This window comes from Salvia splendens, chromosome 18 (genome assembly GCF_004379255.2).
Source record: "Salvia splendens isolate huo1 chromosome 18, SspV2, whole genome shotgun sequence".
Lineage (NCBI taxonomy): Eukaryota > Viridiplantae > Streptophyta > Magnoliopsida > Lamiales > Lamiaceae > Salvia > Salvia splendens.
The window spans coordinates 15,203,520-15,223,858 of record NC_056049.1 but is presented as its reverse complement, the minus strand read 5'-3'; the positions used below and the strand labels follow the sequence as shown (position 1 = coordinate 15,223,858).

General features: G+C 50.3%; 3 protein-coding genes across 3 annotated transcripts; 1 reads left to right on the top strand and 2 right to left on the bottom strand.

The window, feature by feature from the left end:
* Positions 1–2,708: 2,708 nt before the first annotated feature.
* LOC121776786 lies at positions 2,709–5,741 on the bottom strand. The gene is made up of 3 exons (XM_042173952.1): positions 4,566–5,741; positions 3,520–4,250; positions 2,709–3,021 (listed from the first exon to the last, which is right to left on the bottom strand). Exons 1-3 carry the CDS (start codon positions 5,739–5,741, stop codon positions 2,709–2,711), a joined length of 2,220 nt encoding a protein of 739 aa, XP_042029886.1.
* Positions 5,742–12,497: 6,756 nt separating this feature from the next.
* LOC121776785 lies at positions 12,498–14,030 on the bottom strand. The gene is made up of 2 exons (XM_042173951.1): positions 13,917–14,030; positions 12,498–13,562 (listed from the first exon to the last, which is right to left on the bottom strand). The coding sequence occupies exons 1-2, from the start codon at positions 14,028–14,030 to the stop codon at positions 12,498–12,500; spliced, it is 1,179 nt and encodes a 392-aa protein (XP_042029885.1).
* Positions 14,031–18,688: 4,658 nt separating this feature from the next.
* On the top strand, positions 18,689–19,630 carry LOC121776784 (zinc finger CCCH domain-containing protein 18-like). The gene is made up of 2 exons (XM_042173950.1): positions 18,689–18,913; positions 18,974–19,630. Exons 1-2 carry the CDS (start codon positions 18,689–18,691, stop codon positions 19,628–19,630), a joined length of 882 nt encoding a protein of 293 aa, XP_042029884.1.
* Positions 19,631–20,339: the final 709 nt, after the last annotated feature.

Here is a 20,339-nt window from a genome sequence, read left to right as displayed (position 1 = left end):
GCTTTGGCCGGTTTCTTGGGAGTTTTGGCTTCAACAGAGCGGAAGACCATTTGATGGTCCGCGATGTCTCGTGCTTCCTCGGCCCCAAGATCGGGGTCCGGTGGTGGTTCCGGCATGACCGGGGCGGGGTGTGACTCCCGGAGTGTTAGGCGTGGCGCCGAGAATGGCCAAGGATCGTGCGTCCCGGAGCAAGCTAGCCGAGGGGAGCCGGCAAGATTGGGGTGAGAGTGAGCGTTGTGGTGGGGCGACAAGATGATTCACGCCTTCGCCGAAGTTGAGGCTGAAGGTGGGGTGGTTGGGGTGGAGTGGTTGTGGGATGACGGACTGCGAGGTATTTCTACTTCAACTTCTACTCGAAATAGAGATATCAAATGTTTTCATTGTCAAGGTGTTGGACACATTGCATCTCAATGTCCAAACAAAAGGGTGATGATTTTGAAGCCAAATGGAGAGATAGAATCTGAAAGTGAACGTGAATATGATGATGATGAGGAGGAGGATGAGGATAAACAATTGGAGGAGATTGGACCAGAACATGGAGAACTTTTGGTGGTTCGAAGGGCTCTAAACATGCAAAACAGAAACGATGATCAACAAAGGGAGAACATCTTCCACACAAGGTGTTTGGTCCAAGGTAAACTTTGCATAATGATTATTGATATTTTTTTCTATTCAAACACCTTCACGGCGGAGGGTTCGTGGGTCCCTCATCCCTATATTTCAAAAGGCGTTGTATACAAGACGTGGCCACACCCGAAAGTGGTGTGCCTACACAGAGATCAGGTGTAGTATGCGGTCCGGTTCCATAAACTCGGACCTTACCATACTCCCTTCCAAGAGGCAAAATACAATTGAGCTAATCAAAAGACAAAACGCTCTTCCTTTCTCGGCACCTGTACTACTCATGGTCTCCACGCCGGACACGGATGTTGGGTAGTCCCATTTCTTCCATTCTAATGATATCCTTGAGAGTTCTTGGGGCTGTTTGCGCGGAGAAGCGAAGGAAACTTTGATGGTCCAAGCCCATCTTAGCGAGCAAATCCGCCGCTTGGTTCCCCTTCCGAGGGATGAACGAGGCACGCCATGACCCGGCGGACATGAGCTGGCCCCCACAACGTACCATTGAGGAGTTTGGCAACTTGCTCAGCGTCCATCTCAATCCAAATAGGCTGCTCGAATTCCTTCGCAAGCTCAAGTCCGTGATGGGCAGCCATCAGTTCTGCCTCCAATGCTGAGTGGGCGTCGAGGAGCGTTGTGAAGGCCGCAAGCAACTTTCTGGCCCAGTCGCGAACCACACCTCCCCCTCCCGCTTTATCCGATGCTTCCATGTATGCCCCATCTGTGTTGACCCTAATCCACGTGCCCTCGGGGGGGTGCCGCTTCACCGGCATCACCAATTGTCTTGGTCCCCTTGAGGCGGGTTGGCTCGGAATACTCATGCCCAACTGCACCCCTTTTTTTTTTAATCAAACACCTTTACGGTGGAGGGTTCGTGGGTCCCTCATCCCTATATTTCCAAAAGAGATAATTACAAGGCGTGGCCACACCCGAAAGTGGTGTGCCGTAATAAAGCCAAGAGTAGTATGCGGTCCGATCCCATAAGGTTCGGACCCCATCATACTCTTTTTCAAAATACAATGAACCAAAAAACTAGTCACTATTGTCTCCCAACGTCTCCTTGCCAACTTTAGTGTCCGTCCCCGTCTAGGTTTCGGATGTGCGACACTCCCATCTCGTCCAATCGAACCAAGTCCAGCAATTCTCTCGGTGCTGAGTTAACGTGCATTCATAGGCCACTGTCTTGGTCTAGCCCCATTCTCGCAAGGAAGTCCGCCGCTTTGTTTCCCTCCCGGCGTATGAATGTGGCTCGGAATTTGAGTTGGCGTTTGAGTTGGAGTAGTTGCGCCACCGCTTGCCGAGCGAGTGCCGGGCCCCATCCTATCCCATTGACCAATTTGATTGCTTGCTCTGTATCCGACTCAATCCAGATTGGTAGAGCGAATTCCTTGGCTATGTTCAAACCGTGGAGCATGGCCAAGAGCTCCGCCTCTAACGCCGAGTGTGCTTCGAGGGGAGTGCTGAAGGCGACGAGCATCTTACCCAAGTGGTCTCGAATGATCCCTCCAGCCCCCTGCTTTGTCGTTCGCTTCATTAAAGGAACCATCCGTGTTGAGCTTTATCCACGGCTGATCCGGGGGATTCCATTTTATTGCCATGGCTAGGGGTAGCACCCTAATTGCCGCCGCTTGTTGAGGAATGTTGATTCCAAGTTTAACTCCCTTCCAATGTTTCGGCTTCAAGCTTCCATTGGACATAGAATTCCGAATGAACATGTGGACCTGCCATACCACATTTTGTGGTTTAAACTGTGTGCCTTGGTGGCGACTCCTATTTCTCTCCGACCAGATAAACCAAAGAATGAGGTATGGGGTGGCTCGGCTAAGATGCTTCTTGTTCGGCTGCTGATATCTCCGCGCCCACACTTCAATTCTCGTAGGGATTGTGTCGTTGATATGGAGGCGGAGCGACCGACCTGTGAACCAAGCGTCAAACTCACTCCATACTCTGCGAGCTCCATGTCCCTGGATGAATAGGTGTAGGAGGGACTCGATACCCGGTCGGTGGGGGCAGCATTGGCACTTGGAAGCTAGCTCAATCTCCTGCCACTGAAGTTTCATGTCGACCGGTACGCGGTTGGAGAGGAGCCTCTAGATGAAGATGGCTATGGAAGTAGTGAGACCCGCCTTCCAAACATTGCCCAGTCCCTGAATGAGCGGGTGCTGCCCTCGGATTGTGTCCCATGTCGAGGCCACCGTGAATTCCCCATGTTTAGAAAGGGTCCACCTCGGGATGTCCTTTTCACCGTGGAGGATCGGGGTGTTGAGGATGTGATCAATGATGTGCTGTGGAATGCCGGCCTGATCATGAAGGAGTTGGAGCTTGGGTGCATCCCACGAGCCATTCCTAATATACTCTGACACCCGAGTGGTAGGACTCCCCCTTTCATCGAGGCTGAGCTCCCTAAGTGGGGTGTTACCGAGCCAGATGTCATCCCAAAATTAAATATTACCTTGGCCCACTAGCCACCTCATATACGGTTGTGCGAGGGTCCAGGCTTTAGAGAGCCTCCTCCACGTGGTGCTACTCCTGCTGGGTGTTCTCACGGCAAGAGGTGAGGAGTTGGAAAAGTATTTAGCCATCATATGTCTCGCCCAAAGGGAGTTTTGCTCCCAGAAGCGTGACCATAGTTTAATGTTGAAGGCACGAAGGACCTCCTTAGTTTTGCGGATCCCGAGTCCCCCTTCATCAGTGGGGAGGTACATTTGGTCCCATCCAATCCAGTAGGTCCGCTTCCTCTCACTCGTAGAGCCCCAGAAGAATCGAGCCATTTGTTGATCGAGTTGTTTGAGAGTACCGACGGTAGGCTCAATGGCTTGGAAGATATGCAAGGGGATCGCTTCAAGAGTGCTCTTAATAAGCGTGAGCCTCCCTCCAAAAGATAAATGCATGTGCGCCCACCCTGAGACTCTTCTTGCAATTTTCTCACGGAGGAAGAGGAACATGTCTGTGCGCTTTACACCTCGGTAGATGGGGACGCCTAGGTAGAGGAACGGGAAGGCCCCCATAGAAAAACCCTCTTCCGCTTGAATCGAGCTTGCCCATTGCTCATGAATTTCCGCAATGTAGAAGTTGCTCTTGGCAAGGCTGATTTCTTGGCCTGAGACTTTTTCAAAATTTTCAAGACAAGCTCTGAGTCGGCGCAAGGAGGTAGCCGCCACTTGTGTGAATATAATTAAGTCATCCGCATAGGCTAGATGGCTGATCTCGATACATCTTCGGGAGGCTTTGAAGGTCATCTCCTTTTGGCCGAGTATGAGCTTGTCTAGTGCTCGTGACAAGTAGTCCGCTGCTATCACAAACAAGGCGGGGGATATCGGATCGCCTTGGCGGAGACCTCGTGTTGATTTGAAGAAACCCGATGGTGCCCCATTGATAAGAATCGAGAACCAGCACGAGCTTATACACCCCTCCATAAGCGAGATCCATGCTTCCGGGAATCCCATGCGTCGAAGCACCTTAAATAGGAAAGGCCATTGGACCCTTTCGTAGGCTTTGGCCATATCAATCTTCACCGCTACATTAGGCACTGGAGAGCACCGTGCAAGTTCATGGAACATCTCTTGAGCCAGCAGCGCATTATCATTGAGAAGCCGCCCTTTAACAAAGCCGCTTTGGTTTGGGGCAATGACCTACGGAAGGAAAGGAGAGAGTCGGTTCGTGAGTACCTTGGTGATGATCTTGTTCAGGATGTTGCAAAGGCTGATGGGTCGGTAGTCGGTCCATGACTCAGGTGACGCCTTCTTTGGGATGAGGACGACGCTTGTGGCCGTGATGCTTCGTGGTAGGTACGCCCCCCTGAAGAACTGCCCAGTAGCTTCCACCACCTCCGGACCCACGATGTTCCAACATGCTTGATAGAAGGTGGCAGAGAATCCATCGGGTCCGGGTGCGCTATCGCCGGAGATACTGAAGACGGCACTCTTGACCTCTTCCGCGTCCGGTACCTTTGCGATATCTGCAAAATGCTCGTCTGAATGGACTTGCTGGATTAGGTCGAGGTCCGGTTCTTCGAGTGCCGAATTGCTAGGTGCGAGAAGTTGTTGGAAGAAGTCCACCGCTGACTTTTTTATATCCTCTTCCTCAATTAGCTCTGGTCCATTGGCACGGATCGAATGGATACGCAGCCGGACCCTTTTTTGTTTCACCCAGCTTTGGTAGAACCGAGTGTTCTTGATACCCTCGGCTAGCCATCTCAGGGCTGCCTTTTGCCGCCAAAAGTCCTCTTCCATTCGCAGCAGGAGGATGTACTCGGCAATGTGTTTATTGATCGTTGTCCTATTCTGGGGCGTTGGCCTTGCCTCGAACTCGGATTGGGCCAGCTCGATAGCTTCTTCCTTGTCCTTAACGTTCGCATGGATGTTCCCGAAAACCTCTTTGTTCCACTTCTTTAGAGCACTTTTAACTCTAGCATACTTGATTTGGGTGTTTAAAAGTCCCCCAGCCCTCGTGGGTTCCTCCCATGCATTCTGTACAACAGCCATAAAAGCCTCGTGTCGGATCCACATGTTTAGGAACCTGAACGCCTTGCCTCCATTGGTAGAAATTGACATGTTGCATCTTGCTAGAACTGGGCCGTGGTCCGAGGCAATCCTTGGGAGGTTCGTAACCCGAGTGGCCTCAAAGACCCTGGTCCAAGCTTCACTAACGAGCACTCTATCCAATCGTTCAAAGAGACCATTTTTGGCCCATGTGAAGTCCGCCCCATCGAACCCGGGGTCGAGGAGCCTGCAGTCTTCAATTGCCTCCGCAAAATCGACCATCTCGGCTTGCCGGTTGGTGTCGCTCCCAATTCTGTCCCGGTGCAAGAGGATGGTGTTGAAGTCACCACCTACAATCCACGGTGTTCTTTCGAGGGGCCACGCAATCTCTCTCAACCTATCCCACAGTGGGTATCTCTCGGACCTTGTGCATTTGGCGTACACGGCCGAGATAGCTAGTGGGCTAGTAAGCCGGTGAGACATAAGCCGCCCATGTAGGATTTGTTCCGTATCACAATCAATATCAAAAGTAGCTCCTTCTTCAACAAACAACCAGATCTTCCCCGACGTGTTCGAGCCAATTAAGGATAGCCCCAAGGCCTTGGAGAACCGGTCCGGATTAGGGGTTGTGAGCGGTTCCATGATGCGCTACCTTGATATTCCATTATGACATTTAATTAAGCGTTTCAAGACATTTTGGATTTTCGCGTTAGCGATTTCCCTCACGTTCCAAAACATGATGTTGTAAGACATTATTAACAAGTGGGAGACGTACCCGAAGGGGTTGAAGTCCCTCCTTGATATTCAAAGATTTGTTGCGCTTTGTTCTTTGCGTATCCCTCGGTATTGCCCGGAGGAAGATTGCCACCAACCCTCTCATCCCCCTCTTGCATGTCCATAGCCATGTCATCCGCATCTCCACAATTTTTAACATCAAACTCTCCATTCGCCATGAGTGAATAGTATTGGTTGGTGCTCATGTGATTCTTAGCTGAGAAATAGCCGCGTCCCCTTGTCATTGCATGGCGTGCGCCTCATCTCGGATTCCCTCGCCTAGACGGTGACATCGAACGCCTCGCGTTGATGGTTCGGTGGTGGGGTGCGATGAGCTCGACGGGTTCGGCGAGGTCTTCCCTCCCTCGCCCCGGAGTTTGGGCCCCCCGCTTTGTGTGTTGGGGCGCATTCCGCTTCCCATTGGAGGATCACCCATAATGTCTGGTCCTTCCCAAGGAGTACCACTGGCATCCCCCCCATTTGTTTTGTTATTACTTGGTCGATCGCCCGTCTTGCCGTGTTTCTTCCCTTGGCATTTCCATTCATTGTGGTTGGGGCTATTCTTCCCCATGCCTTGCTTCCCTTTTGTGCCTTGGCCCTCGGGGTGTGGCTGTTTTGGCGGAGCGGTGTTGTAGTTTCTCTTTTGCGGTCGTTCCTTCTTGCCCGTCGCATAGCACACATTACTCGCATGGCCAACGTGCTTGCATTCTTGACAATATGATGGTATCTTGTCCCACCGGACTCGCTGCACCGTTTCACGACCACAAAGGTCGAGGATTATCTCTTCGGGGAGCGGTTTTGTGATGTCTATCTCGACGCAAATTCGAGCAAAGGAAAGTCTAGTCTTGTTGGCCGTGGCTCGATCAACTTGAATTGGGGTGCCAAGGAGCTTGCCGATGGCGAATAAGGTGGATTGGTCAAAAAGATGAATTGGGAAGCCGATTAGGTTGCACCAAATTGCCGCGATCGGGGACTCGCAATATGTATCAAAGTCCGGGGACCATTTGAAAGTCCGCGATCGATGAGCCATACGTACCCTTTGGTCCTCCGAGGAGCCGGGCATAGTCCGCCAAGTCCTCGCATTGGATGAGAATGTGTTTAGCGTTAATGTATTTCCAATTAAAACCACACCGGAGTTTAATACTATCAAAGGCCTTTTGAATTTGAAGACCCGTTGGGATAGAATGAGAGAACTTACCCACAATGGCGTGACCCACGCTTTCGGCAAGCTTTTGAGTTTCCGCCCCGGAGAAATAGATGGCCGGGATGCCGTTGGACACGGAGGCAAATCCAATGTTTTGGAGCCTCTCCGGCTCGAAGGCTTGGGGGCCGATGGTGTCGGTTGAGCCTTTGAGCATATCCGCCATCGATTTCGGCCGGTCGAGATGGCCCGAGGTGCCTTTATTCCCCCTTGTTGGTTGCCGCTCGTCGAGCCCGAAGGTGCGGCCTTCCGGGTTGGGTCTATCGTGTCCATCGACTGGTTTGATTCTCTCGAGTCCGCTTCATTCCCATCGGCTCCTTTGGGATTTGCCGCCCTTACGCTTGAGTTACCCTCGATCAAGGGAGGAAGGCCGGCATGGTGCTCCCTCGGTTGCAACTTTCCGGCTTCAAATGTGTCTCGGATCTTAAGCGTCCTCCCTTTTCCTAGGGGAGGGAATTCTTCGAGGGAAGGGAAGTTTGGAGCATCCCTTGGGGGTTTTAGTGGTTCGACTCTCGGCCATGGTGTGGGGTAAGGCTCGGTAGTCATGGACTCGGGTCCCGACGGCCGGCCGTAATGAGAGGTTGCGCAAACAATGTGTCTAGCATCTCCGCCGAGTCCAAGGTGGCTAAGTGGATGATTTCAGCCTTTTTTGGTTGCATTGGAACCTCCACGACAGTAGGCTCACGTGAACTCTTGGGACGGAAAGGAGTTAGCACACTTTCGGAAGGTGATTTTGGTCTCCAAGCCAAATCGGGAAAGTTGGCTTGCTGCAAAATGGAGCTAGTTTTTTGTTGTTTTGGGGGCTCAACGGTCGCATTGGGGCCAGCATCACGTGGTGTCCCGAAGTGGCAAGGCGCCAAGGGACTTTCGGAAAGGGAGTTTGTTGTTGTGCCCATTTCGGGCAAGTTGACTAGTGCGTCCACCAAGGCCTTTTGACCCATGCTAGAGCCATCTCTCTACAAGCGGCCATCATGTGGGAGGTTGTGCTCGACTCCGTCACCGGTCCCCACGCCTACGCCGGCCGCAAGATCGTCGGCCGGAGCGTCACCATCAGTTCCTGTGCCGACAAGTTCTTCATTGCTCTTAGATTTATCTTCACCATTGGGATTAGGGGGGGGGTTCCATCGGCGTCGGGAAGATGGGGCCTTTGCATTTTGGACTTCCGACCGGCGAGCTCCCTTCGACCCCGAAGTTAATCTTCTTCCTAAGTTGCTTGTCTTCCGGCATCGGAGAGGGTACGAACCTTTTCCGACCAGTGCCTTTGGTGGGAGGGGCTGGTGTACTTTTTCGTTCCTTCACCTTCATTTTCAAGGTTTTCCTCGACGTTTCCTTAGAGGGGAGGTTTATGGAGGGAGCCTCCTCCGACGTGAATGTCATTGGCTAATCCGAGAGAAGATCCTCAGCCGACCGGAGGACCATTAGCTGGTCCGAGATGGTGCGGGGTTCTTCGGACTCCGGGGGGTCCGGCAGGAGCTCCGGCATGATCGAGAGGGAAAGTCGAGACACCGGCCGCACCAGAGCTTTGTGTTTGCCTACGGCAAGGAGGAGTGGTTTGGAGAGAGAGACTGAGGTCGGGAGGGGTGGTGGGTGGCTAGTGGAGGCGGGGGGCGTGTGGGGGGACCGCCGACGAGGGTGGGCCGTAAGAGAGTGGAGAAGGCGGGGGTGGCCGGCGGTGGGGGAACTCTTGAGGTGGGGGAGGATTCTAGAGAGAAGGGAGAGCGTCTCTCTCTAACTTACAATCCGGGTTTAAAAAAGGGGGCTTCACCCCAACTGCACCCCTTTCAATGCTTCGGTTTAATGATCCCATTGGCCATATTGTTGTGGATGTACATCTGGACTTTTTTTTTTAATTCAAACACCTTCACGGTGGAGGGTTCGTGGGTCCCCTCATCCCTATATATCAAAAAATAGTTCTCGGTTACATTTGCCCTAGCACATGACTAAAGGTTACTAGAAGCTATTACAACCAGAAATCAAGAACTATAAAAAATGAAGTCACCACAAGAGTAAGTAGGGGTCGTGTCATAAATGGCTCGATACCCGCCTACTCTACAGTGTCCTCCTATGCTTCTTTCTCGGCACAGACCCGGACATTAGGAATCCCCATTTGTTCCATTCGAATGACATCGTGGACGGCTCTCGGTATGTCTTGGGCCTCCATAACTCGACAGTGGCTCACATCCACGCCAATCTTCGCAAGTAAGTCAGCCGCCTTATTGCCTTCTCAGTGGATGAAGGTTGTTCGAAGGGTGAGTAGATGCTTGTGTAAGGCCATGTGCGCTATGACTTGGCGAGTGTGAGCACTAGCTTGGCCCTTTGATGAGATTAAGTGCTTGCTCGGCGTCCGATTCAATCCAAATTGGCTTCCCGAGCTCCGAGGCCAGCTTCAAACCGTGGTGCATGGCGAGCAGCTCGGCTTCGAGTGGTGATTGTGCTTCGAGGGGGAGTGCATAGGCGACGAGCAACTTACCCAAGTGATCTCGAATGAGACCACACCCCCCGGGTGTACATCTTTTTTTTTTTTAATCAAACACCTTTATGGTGGAGGGTTCGTGGGTCCCTCATCCCTATATTTCCAAAAGAGATAATTACAAGGTGTGGCCACACCCGAAAGTGGTGTGCCTTAACGAAGCCAAGAGTAGAATGAGGTCCGATCCCACAAGGTTCGGACCCCATCATACTCTTTTCCAAAATACAATTAACCAAAAAACTAGTCACTATTGTCTCCCAACGTCTCATTACCAACTTTAGTGTCCGTCCCCGTCTAGGTTTCGGATGTGCGACACTCCCATCTCGTCCAATCGAACCAAGTCCAGCAATTCTCTCGGTGCTGAGTTGACGTGCATTCGTAGGCCACTGTCTTGGTCTAGCCCCATTCTCACAAGGAAGTCTGCCGCTTTGTTTCCCTCCCAGTGTATGAACGTGGCTCGGAATTTGAGTTGGCGTTTGTGTAGGATTAGCTGCGCCACCGCTTGTCGAGCGAGTGCCCCATCCTGTCCCATTGACTAATTTGATTGCTTGCTCTGCATCCGACTCAATCCAGATTGGTAGAGCGAATTCCTTGGCTATGTTCAAAACGTGGAGCATGGCCAAGAGCTCCACCTCTAACGCCGAGTGTGCTTCGAGGGGCGTGCTGAAGGCGACGAGCATCTTACCCAAGTGGTCTCGAATGATCTCTCCAGCCCCTGCTTTGTCGTTCGCTTCATTAAAGGAACCATCCGTGTTGAGCTTTATCCACGGCTGATCCGGGGGATTCCATTTGATTGCCATGGCTAGGGGTAGCACCCTGATTGCCATGGCTAGGGGTAGAACCCTGATTGCCACCGCTTGTCCCTGGATGAATAGGTGTTGGAGGGACTCAATACCCGGTCGGTGGGGGCAGCATTGGCACTTGGAAGCTAGCTCAATCTCCCGCCACTGAAGTTTCGTGTCGACCGGTACGCGGTTGGAGAGGAGCCTCCAGATGAAGATGGCTATGGAAGTAGTGAGACCCGCCTTCCAAACATCGCCCAGTCCCTGAATGAGCGGGTGCTGCCCTCGGATTGTGTCCCATGTCGAGGCCACCGTGAATTCCCCATGCTTAGAAAGGGTCCACCTCGGGATGTCCTTTTCACTGTGGAGGATCGGGTTGTTGAGGATGCGATCAATGATGTGCTGTGGAATGCCGGCCTGATCATGAAGGAGTTGGAGCTTGGGTTCATCCCACGAGCCATTCCTAATATACTCCGACACATGAGTGGTAGGACTCCCCCTTTCATCGAGGCTGAGCTCCCTAAGTGGGGTGTTACCGAGCCAGATGTCATCCCAAAAATAAATATTACCTTGGCCCACTAGCCACCTCATATCCAGTTGTGCGAGGGTCCAGGCTCTAGAGAGCCTCCTCCACGTGGTGCTACTCCTGCTCGGTGTTCTCACGGCAAGAGGTGAGGAGTTGGAAGAGTATTTAGCCATCATATATCTCGCCCAAAGGGAGTTTTGCTCCCGGAAGCGCCACCATAGTTTAATGTTGAAGGCACGAAGGACCTCCTTAGTTTTGCGGATCCCGAGTCCCCCTTCATCAGTGGGGAGACACATTTGGTCCCATCCAATCCAGTGGGTCCGCTTCCTCTCACTCGTAGAGCCCCAGAAGAATCGAGCCATTTGTTGATCGAGTTGTTTGAGAGTACCGGCAGTAGGTTCAATGGCTTGGAAGATATGCAAGGGGATCGCTTCAAGAGTGCTCTTAATAAGCGTGAGCCTCCCTCCAAAAGATAAATGCCTGTGCGCCCACCCTCAGACTCTTCTTGCAATTTTCTCACGGAGGAAGAGGAACATGTCCGTGCGCTTTACACCTCGGTAGATGGGGACGCCTGGGTAGAGGAACGGGAAGGCCCCCTTAGAAAAACCCTCTTCCGCTTGAATCGAGCTTGCCCATTGCTCATGAATTTCTGCAATGTAGAAGTTGCTCTTGGCAAGGCTGATTTCTTGGCTTAAGACTTTTTCATAATTTTCAAGACAAGCTCTGAGTCAGCGCAAGGAGGTAGCCGCCGCTTGTGTGAATATAATTAAGTCATCCGCATAGGTTAGATGGATGATCTCGATACATCTTCGGGAGGCTTTGAAGGTCATCTCCTTTTGGCCGAGTATGAGCTTGTCTAGTGCTCGTGACAAGTAGTCCGCTGCTATCCTAAACAAGGCGGGGGATATCGGATCGCCTTGGCGGAGACCTCGTGTTGATCAGAAGAAACCCGATGGGGCCCCATTGATAAGAATCGAGAACCAGCACGAGCTTATACACCTCTCCATAAGCGAGATCCATGCGTCCGGGAATCCCATGCGTCGAAGCACCTTAAATAGGAAAGTCCATTGGACCCTGTCGTAGGCTTTGGCCATATCAATCTTCACCGCTACATTAGGCGCTGGGGATCACCGTGCAAGTTCATGGAACATCTCTTGAGCCAGCAGCGCATTATCATTTAGAAGCCGCCCTTTAACAAAGCCGCTTTGGTTTGGGGCAATGACCTGCGGAAGGAAAGGAGAGAGTCGGTTCGTGAGTACCTTGGTGATGATCTTGTTCAGGACGTTGCAAAGGCTGATGGGTCGGTAGTCGGTCCATGACTCAGGTGACGCTTTCTTTAGGATGAGGACGACGCTTGTGGCCGTGATTCTTCGTGGTAGGTACGCCCCCCTGAAGAACTGCCTAATAGCTTCCACCACCTCCGGACCCACGATGTTCCAACAGGCTTGATAGAAGGTGGCAGAGAATCCATCGGGTCCGGGTGCGCTATCGTCGGAGATACTGGAGACGGCACTCTTGACCTCTTCTGCATCCGGTACCTTTGCGATATCTGCAAAATGCTCGTCCGAATCGACTTGCTGGATTAGGTCGAGGTTCGGTTCTTTGAGTGCCGAATTTCTAGGCGCGAGAAGTTGTTGGAAGAAGTCTACCGCTTTTTTTTTATATCCTCTGCCTCAGTTAGCTCTTGTCCATTGGCACAGATCGAATGGATACGCAGCCGGACCCTTTTTTGTTTCACCCAGCTTTGGTAGAACCAAGTGTTCTTGATACCCTCGGCTAGCCATCTCAGGGCTGCCTTTTGCCGCCAAAAGTCCTCTTCCATTCGCAGCAGGAGGATGTACTCGGCAATGTGTTTATTGATCGTTGTCCTATTCTGGGGCGTTGGCCTTGCCTCGAACTCGGATTGGGCCAGCTCGATAGCTTCTTCCTTGTCCTTAAGGTTCGCATGGATGTTCCCGAAAACCTCTTTGTTCCACTTCTTTAGAGCACTTTTAACTCTAGCATGCTTGATTTGGGTGTTTAAAAGTCCCCCAGCCCTCGTGGGTTCCTCCCATGCATTCTGTACAACAGCCATAAAAGCCTCGTGTCGGATCCACATGTTTAGGAACCTGAACGCCTTGCCTCCATTGGTAGAAATCGACATGTTGCATCTTGCTAGAACTGGGCCGTGGTCCGAGGCAATCCTTGGGAGGTTCGTAACCCGAGTGGCCTCAAAGACCCTGGTCCAAGCTTCACTAACGAGCACTCTATCCAATCGTTCAAAGAGACCATTTTTGGCCCATGTGAAGTCCGCCCCATCGAACCCGGGGTCGAGGAGCCTGCAGTCTTCAATTGTCTCCGCAAAATCGACCATCTCGGCTTGCCGGTTGGTGTCGCTCCCCATTCTATCCCGGTGCGAGTGGATGTTGTTGAAGTCACCACCAACAATCCACGGTGTTTCTTCGAGGGGCCCCGCAATCTCTCTCAACCTATCCCACAGTGGGTATCTCTCAGACCTTGTGCATTTGGCGTACACGGCCGAGATAGCTAGTGGGCTAGTAAGCCGGTGAGACATAAGCCGCCCATGTAGGATTTGTTCCGTATCACAATCAATATCAAAAGTAGCTCCTTCTTCCACAAACAACCAGATCTTCCCCGACGTGTTCGAGCCAAAGAAGGATAGCCCCAAGGCCTTGGAGAACCGGTCCGGATCAGGGGTTGTGAGAGGTTCCTTTATTGCAAGAAAAAACACATTATGACATTTAATTAAGCGTTTCAAGACGTTTTGGGTTGATGCGTTAGCGATTCCCCTCACGTTCCAAAACATGATGTTGTAAGACATTATTAACAAGTGGGAGACGTACCCTAAGGGGATGAAGTCCCTCCTTGATATTCAAAGATTTGTTGCGCTTTGTTCTTTGCGTATCCCTCGGCATTGCCCAGAGGAAGATTGCCACCAACCCTCCCGTCCCCCTCTTGCATGTCTGATAAGTCATATTCTAGGCCTTGGTTACTGGTCAGTATGATGTGCATTCATCATCATCCATTCTTAGGTAGAATTCTCTCGGCAGTTCAGTCTTTCAACCCAGTCCAGAGCCTCATTCCTTGCCACAACCATGATCACTTGAGTTCCAGAAGTCTCCGGAGTTCCTGAAGTTCTCGTTCCAGCCAGCGTGTCTCGCAGTGTCAACAGTTTCATCGCCCGGAGTGGCAAAAACAATCTTTATTTGCTTTCTAGTTAATCTTGTTTGTTTTTCTCTACGTTGGATCTTTCGCATTTCCAGTATTTTGCTTATTTTGAAGTCTTGGTTGTGATCCAAACGTTTTCTAAATTGCTATGAAGTTGTTTCGTTCGGTTGTATCGTTGTTCTTTCTTCTTTCTGCCTAGATAGCTTAGATCTAGCTGTTACGGTAATTTCCAGTGTTGAATCGCATGTTTTCATTTCTGTAGTTAATCTGCCTGAGTTTAGATTTTAGATCTGAGATGGTTATGGTTGAAAGCCTAGTTTACGTGATTTCTGCCACCTTGCATGTCGACCAGTAAGCATAATTGCAGTTTCAGTGTTTGATCTTTTGATTTGGAGTTTAGATTGTAGACCCGTTTTTGTGAAGTTGTTAATCTGCATTTCTCGTTCATGGAACCTGAGTTGTTTGATTTGTGTTCAGACTTGCTGGAGAAGACAATGTCCACATCCAAATTTGGGACCACATTTACTTTTTAGTTACTTTTTGCTTTTGTCCTTTACTTTTCTTTACTTTTCAGCTGTTACTTTTCAGACCTGTAGGCCTAGTCACCTAACTACCACTTTTTCCTCTGATATTCTGTTTAACCTTTTATAGTAAACTCGTACCTTCCACATTTATTAGCCATAAACCATGTTCCCCACTTTCTACGTACACAGCCGCTTGTCCAACACCTTTCCCACCTCCTAGTCAGTAGAGTACCACCTTAAATTCCAGCCTAGATAAGTCTCAACCCAAAGCGTGGTAGCTAACCAAACCCTCCAGAATATCACCGTAATAGTTTTAGCGCACCATCTCTGTGGGATTCGACCCCTACCTTCACTATACTACCCAGTAGAAGAGGGTTGAGGATTCTTTGAAAGCAGGTTCTAGGCTAGCGGGGATTCTTATACTGATCAGTAGGATAGATCCTTGCTTGAACGACACCTACGCAAACCTGAGATCTTTCAAATGGCGCCGTTGCCGGGGATGGATGGCGTTATTAGTAACTATTGTGCGTGATACTTTGGCGTATATATTGTGGATAACTTTTTCTCTTTCTTTTTATTTCAGTTTATGAGAAGCAGCTCGGCTCCTGACCAGTGGAGGCCGAAGATACTTCACCGAGGATCTATACTCGTAACCACTCGATCCGGTTTGTCGACGGCTCTGTCTGACTTAGGTTCGAGTAGCGACGAGGAGCAATACACCATAGAAGGATCAATACCAGAAGAGATACCACTGTTGGAAGGCAACCCAGGGGAGATGGCTGCCAACGGAGATGATGATCCAGAGATCGGTACCCTGAACGCGCATACCGAGGGAGAACCACCGCAAGCCATTGTAGTCACCCCGGGGTAGACTGCCTGTGATGTGAAGCCCCATGTTATCGCAATTCTGCCTACATACTGCGGAAAGAGCTATGAAGGACCTTACGAGTTCCTACATGAGTTTTGTAAGATTTGTAGGGCGCAAAGGAGGCCAGCAGGGGCGACCGAGGATGACTATAGATTGAAGGCTTTGCCGTTTGTTCTAAAAGGGGAAGCCAACACTTGGTTCATGCGTCTGCCACCCAACTCCATTGAGAGTTGGGCAGATTTCAAGTTAGCATTCTTAGGCGAGTTTTTCCCATCGTCGAAGACAAGTGCGCTGAAGAGAGAGATAACTAATGTGAAGCAAGGGTACGATGAGCCTTTGAGTGATTACTGGGCAAAATATATGAGCCTCTTGGATGCGTGCCCCAACCATCGCATGGCGGATATTGAAGTACACCATGTCTTTTATGAAGGGATGAACAAAGCAACCAAGGATCTAGCGAATTCCTCGTCAGGAGGAAGCTTCACGCAGCTAAGGGTCAGCGAAGCTAAAAGGGTCCTAGGGAAACTGTTGAGCGCAAAAAAGGAGTATGACAATTCCAGAGATGGTTACAGCAGAGAAAGGATTGCCAGCGCCTTGTCTACTGACCAGGAGCAGAAGATAGAACATAAGATAGATTTGAAGATGGACGAATTGAAGAAGACGCTCTTGAGCGCAATCGAGAAAAATGCGCCACCAACTTCCCCAGCTGGAAACTACAAGGGTGCAGAACAAGGGAACCAAGGGCCGAGCTATGATCAGCCCAATGACTTCGTGAATATGGAGCCAGTCAACGCTGCTGGGTATTACAATTCTAGTGGGCATTGGATCCAAGGGAGACAACAGGATGCACCATGGAGGGATCATCCGAATTTTTGATGGGGAGATGGGAGCCAAAATCAAAACCAAGGTCAAGGTCAGAACCAATACAACCCCCACCCGAACCAGAATTTCAACCGTGGCCTGGAAAATCCAAACAACCAGATCAACTGGTCAGGAAGGAACCAACAACTCCACAGTCAACAACCTCAAAAACAACACCCACAAAACCCAAACCCTGTTTATGTACCGCCCCACCAGAGGAACTTTCAATATTATCAGAGTCAACCTAACCAAGGACCACCACCTCAGCAAAACCCAACCCAGTTCCAAAACCAGAACCAGAACCAATATCATACTGACCAGTACAACCCTCCTGGCCAGTATAACCAATACCCACCTAACCCGAACCAGCAAAATTTCCAAAATTTCCAGCCCAACCAAAATTCCCAGTATAACCAGCACCAAGGGCCGAATCAATCCCAATATCCTAGCAGGTCAAGGAGATCTATGGAGGACATGATGGGAGAATTGCTCGCATCGCAGCAAGGTATCAAGGGTGAGTTACAATCCCATAATGAAGTAGTGCAAGGGATGCAGAGTGCCCAGAAGGAACATAAGGCGAACATGGATATGATAAATAGGCAGTTGGCCCAACTGGCCAGTTCGATGGGTGAGATGAAAGGAAACTCAGGGAAACTCCCGTCCACAGTCCATGTGCCTGAAAAGGCGAATGTGAGCAAAGTCACACTACGATCCGGTACTACCTATGAAGGACCCCAGCCAAAGAAGTCTAGTGGAGAACCAAGTGGAGCAACATTATTGGGGGACGTTGTCTCGGAAGAAGAGCTACGCAGACCTCTACGCCATATGCAGGACCCATTTTTCTTGGGAGAAACACCATGTGGAAAAGGCGAGCCCGAGAACGTACTGGTCAGGAAGGAACCCCATCAAGAGGTAGAATCCAGAACGAAGGAAACTCAGACCTAAAATCTGCCCAAGGAAGGTCCCAAGAAGGTTGTTGAGGGACCGGTAGAGGAGAGAAAGGGGGAGAAACCATTCCCTTACCGTTTCGTAACTAAGAGGAAGAAGGAAAACCCAGTGGATTACTTGTCAATTTTCGGGAAGCTGGATGTTACCATACCATTCCTCCAAGCCGTGAAGATACCCCCACTTAGGAAATTTATTAAGGAGTTCATAGCCGGGAAAGCCCAGGAGGATGGAAAAATTATGGTAGAAGGGATCGCGTCAGCAATAGTGCAGGAGAAGCTACCGCCCAAGAGGGCCGATCCAGGTATGTTCACCCTGCCTATAACTATAGGATATGTGAAAGTCGAGCATGCAATGTGTGATCTTGGAGCTTCTATTAATGTCATGCCTTTGTCGATCTATAACCAATTGAAGGGGGTTAGATTGTCGAGTACTAGGGTGTTGATCCAACTGGCTGATAGGTCATGCATAAGTCCTGAGGGTGTTTTAGAGAATGTGTTGGTTAGAGTGCATGATTTTACCTACCCTGCTGACTTTTATGTGATCAAAATGAGTGAGTCTGAGGCTAGGGAATCTAGTGGAATATTGTTAGGAAGGCCATTTTTTAGAACGGCCTAGACGATAGTAGACATGGCTGAGGGAATGATTTGCATTGATTTTCATGGGGAGAAATTTACTTTTGATATCAATAAGGCCATGAAAAAACCTATAGATTCTGAAAACTCGTGCTATGTTGATGTAATTGACCCCCTAGTCCAAGATTTTCTTGAGACCGAACTATTGTAGGGGAAACTCCAAGCTTTAGATGTTTATGAGCAGGCTGACGTAGAAGCTGCTGCATGGTGTGATCTGATCAGTAGCCAAGGGTTGACTGATGAAGAGATAGAAAAACCAATTATGAACTTTTGTCAGAAATCAGAATTTATTGGAGCCGCAGGGGCTCAACTACCAGCCAGTACAGAGGAATTCTCAGATGGTGAATTAGAAAAAGAGGAGGATGCTGCAAAAAACCTTCTACCCGCAGACACACTTCCCCAACAAGTAGATTTAAAGAAAATGGCCAACAAACAAGCCTCGGTGAGACCCTTTTCAAACCTCCGAGATGAAATTCCAGAAATACAACCGCCGACTGAAGAGCGGCCGCCAAACCCACAACCGCAACCACAAGAGCCGATTCCTCAGGCTCCGGCGATGATTCCCTTGAACGAACTAGCGGAGTTCCTCAGGCAGCAGGACCCAAATAAAGATTAGGCGGCTGTGTTGGCGGGTTTTAACCAAATCGGAGGCGGATCAAGCATGACCGGAGGAACCCCGATAGTACCTACCCCAGAAACAAATGTTCAACCCACAGTGCACCAACCGACTCCCATTCCAACTTCCTCAACAATCCCACCAGAAAAGAAATCTCCCTTGACGACCCCACCATCAGAATCCTCAAAACCCTCCCCGACTCGCCAACAAATCGAACCAATGGATGTTGACCCTCTTTCTGCCTATTATTACTCTGACCTAGAGGAAGGCAAATGGAAGGCAAGCAAGGAGCAGAAGAGCTGGGAGGAAGAAGATGAATCGGAGAGAACACCGGTAGTGGAACTCGTTCCCCAAGAAATGGAAAGGGAGGGGATAGATCTGAACGAAACGGCCAGAAAAAAAGTCCTTATGACTGATGAGGAGTTTGAGGAGCTTTTGAACGAGGTAACCAGGATGGAAGATGGCACTTCCAAGATGGCTGAGGGTCTGGACCTCGCATCGGAGGCAGTAGGAGAGAGTGAAGAAGCTGGTACAAGGAACGACCCAGAAGGCCTAGCCCACCAGCCAGTAGACAAGGTGGAAGAGAAACAGACCGAAGAGGGGGAGCCGAAGTCGGTGACTCCCCAGCCAGAAGCAGGGGAGAGTGATATACAAATCGAGGAGAAGAATACCGAGGTACAACCAACGGAACCAGAGCAGGTGGTACCACCAGTATTGAAACCGAAAGCAGTTAAAAGAAAATTGGTGTTTAAAGGTGATCCAAAGGCAGAACGGCTGAAGCCAAAGAGAGTATCGCAAAGATGCCTCGGGAAATGGACATCCAAAAAGGCAGGAGCAAACACGGCAGCAAGTGCGTTGGAAATCTCTAGTGAAGAACACAGGGCTACTCCTACAAAACCTGGGGAGGAATCCTTGTCGGCTACCAACTTGAAATATGCCTCGACAGCAACCGAGGTGGTCTCACCCACGCCGAGTGACCAGAGGGAAGAAACTGACACGATGACTGAGGGTCTGGACCTCGCATCGGAATCAGTAGGGCACCCAGAGCCAGGAGATGACAGTACCCATATCCGCTTGGAGACCAAGTCTACTGCCCAGAAGGAGCCTTCAACACCAACAGAGGAGAGACCGGAGGAAAATAAAGACGGAGATGAGGACTGATACCGCAAGGAGAGGAAAAGGAAGGGGAAAGCCCCTGTTAAGAAGAAACCAAGCAGTAAGAAGCAACGCACGGTCAACACCGGCATCACCATCACAGAGTCAGATCAGAGAGCCCCAACGCGCCGAAAGGAGCCGAGTGACAGTGAGTATACCGCAAGTGAAGAATCAGGGTCAGAAAGCGACGTCTCCCTAGAGGACGAGGAGTATGGCGAGAAGCAGCTCCCACACAACCATCGAGAGTTGATGCATCCTCCCGTGGAAAGATTGAAGTGCCGGCGTTGGAAGGTGGAGCTCACTGACGAGCTAATAGAAGACATGGAGCACTTCAGCACTAAAAAGCTTCAGGATGCGTTTGATGACAAGGACGACGACAGCAAGCAGATTAAGAGTGGGAAGGTACTCTTTATCCCAGCACTTGATGAATTGAATTCCCGTGAGCCTCTCTTGTTGCATTCGCGTGCGTTGGGTTTTGATTGGTTGTTGGAGAATGTGGATCCGAGTATACCTATAAGGCTGGTAAATGAGTTTTTCACTACCTTTAGATTCAAGGTCACTACGGATCTGGATGAAGAGTCCATAACCATTAGGGTATTCGGTAGAGAGGTAAGCATGAGCTTGATTGAGTGGACGGTCAGATTGGGAATGTGTAGTTTAGGAGAGGCCATAGGGCCAGAATGGAGAAGTAGGGAGAGGGGAATTCCCAGGAGGC